The 7,971-nt window shown below is 35.7% G+C and overlaps 1 protein-coding gene across 1 annotated transcript; it reads left to right on the forward strand.

Moving 5' to 3' along the window:
* The first annotated feature begins 5,191 nt into the window (after positions 1-5,191).
* On the forward strand, positions 5,192-5,987 carry LOC118734733 (putative nuclease HARBI1). Its single transcript, XM_036464431.1, has 2 exons — positions 5,192-5,413; positions 5,468-5,987. Exons 1-2 carry the CDS (start codon positions 5,245-5,247, stop codon positions 5,857-5,859), a joined length of 561 nt encoding a protein of 186 aa, XP_036320324.1. The 5' UTR covers positions 5,192-5,244; the 3' UTR covers positions 5,860-5,987.
* Positions 5,988-7,971: the final 1,984 nt, after the last annotated feature.

A 7,971-nucleotide genomic window follows, 5' to 3' on the forward strand; every position in this document is an offset into this window, starting at 1 on the left:
AAACGGACTTGCCCAACATAGTCACAGCTTTGTTCACATACCGGTTGTTGGAAACAGCCAAAAGAAATCGAGACGGATATTTGTAGGCTTAAATGCTAATTGCACTTTCTTCAAAACTGTTTGCTCGTAAATTTGAAGAGGGTGTAAAATTTTTTAAATTCTGTGATGCAAATTAGATCTGCTTTTTTTTACAGAAATGTCGTTTTGGCCGAACGGACCGGAATGGGTATCGTTAAACTTTTTTCAATACATATCCAAATTTTATTTTAATAATCCCGCTTTTCTTGTTGATTTCCTTTCTTATTTCTACATCGCAGTAACTTTTAACCAATATATGTATATACATATACATATATATATGTATCAATTAACCAATCAATTTATATACAAATTTTATTTTGAATCATCCCGCTTTTTTTTATTGACTTCCTTTTTTGCTTTTACATCCCACTAACTTTTTAAACTTCGGTTTTTGCTTTCCCATGTTACATTCTCATTTGCTTTTAGAGAAAAATCAAAATTTCAACTAATATGCATTTACTTGGAGAAACCCTAATTAAATACTAACTTAATCTCTGATTATTAATCAGTTACATAGTACCTTGCACTTTTTTGCTCACTTATATATGTATGTACATATGTATCCACATAAGTATGTATATCGCACACGATCTTCAAAGGTGACACAACTCAATATAACAGTTTCGTCATAAAATGTGAAAAACTATTTCGTAGTAACTACATGCTAATCATATGGGCAAGGAAAATTTTACCTTAGGTTTTTTTCATCAAATTATAACAAAAATTTGTTCCAGCTTTTGCTGCAAGGTAAATAAATGCTCGGTGTACATTTTTTACACATAATATCAAAAATGCCAAATTTTGAGTTGTGTCACTTTGAAGATCGTGTGCTATATGAAGAAGACCATATGTGCATACATTAAATCTAATGCGTGATTTTTTTTTTTTACTAGGCGGCGTGAATGGTTACGGCTGTTGGGTGTGACTGGCCCGACAGCAAAATTTATTTTCGCATGCCAAAGGCATTTTTCCCACAAGGTGAGAGGGGGACGGATCCTCTGTAGATGGGCAGTTCCGGACATTAATTTAAGAGTATATTCGCCCCCAGTGACAGTTGACAGGGAAAATTACTTAGGTAGTATTATAGAAGCAGATATTTTAGTTGACCCAAACGCACAAGACTCTGTAATAGAGTTAGGCGTCGAAGATTTTCAACCGGTACTTGTTTCGGCCAAAGAGGCAGAAAGGGCTTCAACCTCAAATATTGTTGAAGATTCCTTAGAAGAATCCCTTCCACCCGCTTCACATGATGAAGTAAATTCTTCTTTAGGTCACTCTCTTCTTAAACCTTGGGCTAATAGTAGGCAAACGCAAACGGATAAAAACCTTACTGATGGGACTCCTAGAAAAAGAAAATACCGGGAAGAGTTGGATAGGAAAAATGAGGAGTTAGGATTGCTACGAGAAAAGGTAGCAATCTTAGAAAAAAAAGTTTATAGTTTGGAGGCTTACCCGGATTTGGCTGTTAATAGTCAGAACACCCAAATCGAAGAGCTATGTGGTAAATTGCCTCCACATCTTGCAATATGCGTGAGGAATTGCCTTAGGAATACCCCCCGAACTCCTAAAGGGTATAGGTTTGATAGGGAGTTGAAAACATTAGCCCTTGCCGTAAAATTCCTGTCACCTATTGCTTTTAGGTACTTAAAGCCCCTTTTCAACTGGCCCTCTCGAAGAACCCTGGAACTATTTGTTCAAGGTAGGCCACGCAACCCTGGATGCAATTACAGCAGCATTAAGGCCCTGGAGCTGAGAAGCCGTGGTTTCACAGATGCGCAGAAATATGTCTCCATCTGTTGCGACGAAATGTCTTTAAAAGTCCATGTATAATACGAGAGGAATAGGGACTCAATTATAGGACTGGAGGACTATGGAGACGAAAGTCGTACCTCCAGAGTGGCTTCAAGTGTCTTAACAATTTTCGTCCAAGGCATTGGTGGGGAGTCTTGGACGCATCCCTTAGCGTATTTTGCACAAATCGTGCAAAGGAGATGTTTTGAAAAAATATATTTTCGAAGCCATAGGTCAGCTCCAGGGTATTGGACTTTATCCCTGCCAAATGGTAACCGATCAAGGGTCGAATTTCGTTAGTTTTTCGAAAATTGTAGGAGTTTCCAGAGAACGACCCTTCTTCGAAGTTAATGGCCAGGAAATCGTATATTTTTTCGACTCTCCGCATCTCCTCAAAAGTACTAGAAACTGTTTAGAAAACAAGAAAAATAAAGTAACTTTTCAAGGCCGCCCTGTAGATTGGATGGATATTGTGCATCTCTATGAGCAAGGGTCTCAATATGATATTTCCTGTACCCATAAACTTACCTCGGCACATATTAGACCTAAAACCTTTGATAAAATGACCATGCATTTAGCATCGCAGGTCTTTAGTAACCCTGTGGCAAGCGCAATGTTTGCTATCTATAGCTCGGGGCTTTTAAATAGTTCAAGATCCCCTTCCTTTTTTAACACTGCCGAATTTGTCCTTTTTTTGACAAATTATTTAATATTTTTAATAGTATATACTTTGGGGATGTAGGAAATTTCAAACAACCCTTTCAAGCTACTGTTGAATTCCATTAAAGTTTACGACGACTTAGGTCGCGATATTACCAATACGTATAGTTTTATTAAAGGTTGGGTCCTAAATATTAGTAGTTTACGTCGTTTATGGCGATTCTTGTCACATAACGAATTCACTTTTTTATTGACACGTAAATTATGCCAAGACAAAATTGAAAATTTTTTTGGTCATATTCGTAGAGGGGGGTCCTTTGATGTGAGAATAACGCCGCAGCGTTTATCCTCATATCTCTTTAGGAAAGCCTGGGGTATAGGGTATATTAGATGTGTAGATAAAGGGAACTGTGAACTCTTGCCTGAAGATAAGTGGAAATCATTTTCTAATAGCACCCTTATTACAGCTTGTGACGATGTTTTAGTCAGAGATACTTCCTGGAAAATATTTCAAGGCTTACCCAGGCCTAGTTTAAGCTCATTTCAAGATGTCCAAATCGATATTTCGGTTGATATTGATGAAAGTAGTTTTCTTCATCGAAGCGCTTTTGTTTACTTCTGCGGCTACATGTATTTTAAATATTTCAAGCATCATAATTGCTTAATGCCATTACCAAGGTTTGGAGATGGAATTACTGAAAAAGATTTCTTCTTCACTATGGAGAAGCAATTTAGTAATAACCATCTTGTTAGTCCTCCCAATGAATTTGTTGAGTTTATGTCCAAAATCGAAAAAATCTACACAGATAATTTCGATTTAAATTGTCACAGGATTGGGTTTTCCCAAATCTTATTTGAGAAAATGATAGACGTAGAGCCATACTATTGTTGCGAAAATTGCAACCCCGATGTTTTAAAATGTATTTTCATAAGAATAAGAACTTATTTTCTGGTTAACAGTTTTAATAAGAAAGCGAACCAACCAAATTTAAAAAAAATTAAGTTTTTGTGTGTAACACACCAATAGAGTTCGCCTTCAGTCCAAGTGTCTGTCTGCAAAGTCCGAATCCGTCTGAAAAATAGGGTTTTATCGGTTTGGGTGTCTTGAAATGAGCTGCCCATGTAGTTAGCTTCCGTGCCCATTTCCTTGTTCTTTAATTTGCACACTTCTATGCGTAAGACCTTTCTTTTTTCTCATTTACATTTCAAATTAGTCTGGGTGTCTGTCTGGGTTCAGTCTGGGTGTCTGTCTGCAAAGTCCGAATCCTTGTTCCCATTTCCTTGCTCTTTGATTTGCACATTTCTTATCTTTTCTACAGGCGTAAGACCTTTCTTTTTATATTTATATTTTTATATTCATATTTATATTTTCATATGCTTGTTTTCTTTGCAACTTTCTAGTATTTTTTTAGTGCAGTCCCTATATCCCCACCACATCTATTTTTATTATTATTTACTTTGTTTGTTAGCCTGTCACTGGGGGCGGTTTTGTAAATACTATGTAAATATTTTGTAAATACTATGTAAATATTTTGTAAAATATGTATCTGTAAAATTCCGTACCTGAATTGTAATACAAGAATTTTTTTTTTGTTTATTTGTTTTTGTTGCAAGCAGTATTATTTAGTCGTTCTCTTATTTTTGATTATGTATTTGTATACTTATTTATATATGTACATCATTACCTTAACAAAGAAAAGCCTCAACTAATTTTCCAGCTTTCAAAAAGTATTCAGCCTTATTGTAAACTTCATGTGAATAAACCAATCCCATAAATTTTTTATTTCACATGAACAAAAAATTCATATCGCGAATTTCGTGCGAATGAAAACTTATGTTCGAATTTCTAACATGCTATTGTGAACTTCCGCGGCCTGTCACTTATGTTTTTGTTTTGATTTGGCGGCATAGAAAACTTTCTTAATATTTTGTGTTAAATACCAAAATTTAAATGATTAGTGCTTACCTGCGCCTTTGTGTAATTGAAGAGGAATATAATTCCAGCCAGCAGTTGGCTGAAAGGGTGTCTAGAAGGATTTTACGCGACAAGTGTAATCCTCTTGAATTACCCAATGCAAGGTGCAAATGAAATGAATAATACTTAAAAAATAGTTAAAAATATCTGTGTATATTTCTTATAGTTTTCACCAATTGTTTAGAATCAATAAGCCTACGTTCAAATATTTGTTGGATGTTTTGCAAAACGGCTTGCCAACGGCGGGAAAACGTTTTGCAATAGACATCGTCGTAAAGCTATCAGCTTGCCTGAGATTTTTTGGTGAAGGACCTTACCAAAAAGGCGTGGGCAGGCAAGTAGATGTTGGCTTATCGCAGTCGAGCTTCAGCCAACTCCTTTCTGAAGTATTGGACGTGTTTGAGTCATCCCTTTGCAATGAGTGGATAACGTGGCCTACCAAAGAAGCGATGCGAGAAATAGCTTTGAGGTTTTATCAAAAATTTAATATCCCTGGCATCATTGGCTGCATGGACTGGAATGAGTGGATAACGTGGCCTACCAAAGAAGCGATGCGAGAAATAGCTTTGAGGTTTTATCAAAAATTTAATATCCCTGGCATCATTGGCTGCATGGACGGCACGCACGTTGAAATTGCAGGCCCTAAAAGTAATAAACACTCATACGATAACAGAAAAGGCTACTATAGTATGAATGTTTTGCTGGTAAGTTAATTAAATTTTCTTGTGCGCATACTCATGCTAATAAAAGTTTACCTGCAGGTATGTGATGACAAAATGACAATCAGATATGTCGATGCTACACACCCTGGGGCCTGCCATGACTCATTAATTTGGAATACCAGTCAATTAAGGGTTTCAATGGAGGAGGATTATTTGCGAGGCAGAAGAAATGTTTGGTTGCTAGGTAGATTTTTAATAAAATCTTTGAATCACTTAATACCATTTCTTTTTTTCATAGGCGACGCTGGATATCCATTGGAGCCTTGGCTGCTAACACCACACAGATCAGCGGGAGAGGGCTCCACAGAAAGCAAGTTTAATGAAGTTCACGCCCGCGCACGTAACGTTGTCGAAAGAACCAATGGCGTTTTCAAAAATAGATGGAGGTGTGTACTAGGAGCAAGAGAGCTGCATTACGCTCCTAAAAAAGCCGCAAAAATTATTAATGTCTGCTGTGCGTTGCACAATATTTGCATAAGTTATCGATGCGATGACACACCATTTATTTCAAATGCGCCTCCTCAGCCGGAAAATTTTGAACACCTACAGTCTGAACAATCTGAACCGAACTCATCATACCTCAATGAGGCTAAGCGTATTAGAGCTAATATAGGAAATTCACTTTTATAAAATTTGTAAAGCCAGTTTTAGTAGAAGATCCGAATAACGCAGGACCTTCACCTATTTCAGTGGATGAAATCTATTTTGTATGAAATTTAACGTGTTAGGAAAATTTTGCTAGCAGGTTGGCTGGAAAAATCCTGGCCAGGATACTTTTAATTAAAAATTCAAAAATTGTTATTTTTTTAATTTTGCACTTATTTGTTTAGTGAAAAAATTACATTTTCGATTAAACAAATGAATACAAAATTAAAAAAAAAAATTATTTTTGAATATTTAATTAAAAATATCCTGGCCAGGATTTTTTCGGCCAACCCAGTCGCAAAATATTTCCCAACAGGTTAAATTTCATAAAAAATAAATTTCATTCATTAAACAGATGGGTGAAGGTCCTGCCTTATTCGGATCTTGAACTATTTTTAATATTTGGAATTGGTTTATGGCACACTTGAAAAATTTTAGTTTTGTTTTAGCTTAAAAGCGTTTTTATTTTTTTTTTCAACCTTTGATTTTGAAAAGTTTGAAGTACAATAAACGTAGTACAAATACATATCTCCTGCTTGGAGTGAAAACTTTCTAAGTCCACTTCTTTTGAAAACTAATTTTTTAATATAGAAAGCGAGAGAAATTACGAATGCATCGTATCCAAATAGCCTTAGAATGTCACAAAAATTCAGTGTTTTTAAAACATATAGACAAAACTTCTTGTACTGAGATAATGTAGCAATTTTTTCACAATTGGATGATAAAATAAAATACAGTCAGAGTCAAAAGTTAGTGTAGTGAACACCTTATTCTAATATAATATTCAGTTATTTTCCTTAATTTTTTGTGAAAATAGTTGTGAATATTATATTAGAACAAAGTGTATACTAACTTTTGACTCTGAATGTAAATATAATTCATTAATTACATAAATGTATGCACTATATATCTAATTAAGGTTTAAGTTTCTCTTTGCAGCAAGTATTTTCAATTTTTGAACCTCGATTTGACTGTTTATGAGTACCAGTTTACGTTCTACTTCTACTTTTCTAAGGCGTTCAATTTCTAGATGGTGACGTTTTGTTTCCGTTAGTAAATCATCTTGATTTTTTCCAAAGTTTTCAATGCCTTGTTTTAATTCCTGTAATTGATGTTCCATTTCTTTGCAGTGTTCACTCCGCATTTCCAGACCCTTGCTAATGTTAACACTTATTTCTTTTTGAACACTCAACTCCATGCTTAATAGCTCGGAAGGGTTAATTTTATCCTGAGTTTTTCGTTTTGGCTTGAACGCTGGCGTGGTATTTTCCGTTTCAATTTCAACGATATTTTCGCAATCGATATTGTCCAAAAAACTGAGTTCTTTCACATCTGTGCCTTCATTTAAATCGTCTTGTTCATCACGCCTGTCTCTTTCAGATTGCTTGTTACCAATTGATTTAGTTGGTTGCAAACGAAAAGTTTTGCCACCTTCGACACCTTCCACACTTTCAATTGTCGCGTTTAAGTCCAAAATTGACTGTTCTAATACAGAAAAAACATGTTCTTTACACGGTCCTCCACCGGTCTTTTTTCTGTTTTGCGCATTCTGGACAGCTTTCTTCCGCACATATCTTTTTTGGTCAATCCAGACCTGTTATGTATTGTATATTTAAATTATTCTACATAACAATTTTAAGTACCAGCCCAACTTGCGTCCTCCACCACGGAACAACAGATGTAGTGGTACATTTGAAGTATTAATAGGACTGTTCAGGATATTGAAGAAATGGTCTTGGATTTGCATTTTAAAATTTTATGCTTGCTACCACGGCATCCGTTTGCATTTTATTGTTGTGAATTTAAAAATGCGCCGAAATATGCAAATGCAAGACAATAAGCACAAGATCCTGAACAGCCCTATTGTATTAAAACAGGCTGAACGGACGGACGCACATTGTATAGCAACTGTACAATCGCTGTTACCTTTTTCCAATCGGAGATCGATTTTGATGGTGGCCCCATGCTATTGAGGGAATCATGTAGCTTCTTCCAAAATGCAAGCACTTTCTCCTTGTTTTCTTTTTGGAAGCCTTTCCCAATATCTGGATTTTCCGCCATAGTGTTGACCAAAAGAGTCAACTGCGTTTTATTAAT

This window comes from Rhagoletis pomonella, unplaced genomic scaffold (genome assembly GCF_013731165.1).
Source record: "Rhagoletis pomonella isolate Grant_MI unplaced genomic scaffold, Rhpom_1.0 Rhpom_scaffold_00002, whole genome shotgun sequence".
Lineage (NCBI taxonomy): Eukaryota > Metazoa > Arthropoda > Insecta > Diptera > Tephritidae > Rhagoletis > Rhagoletis pomonella.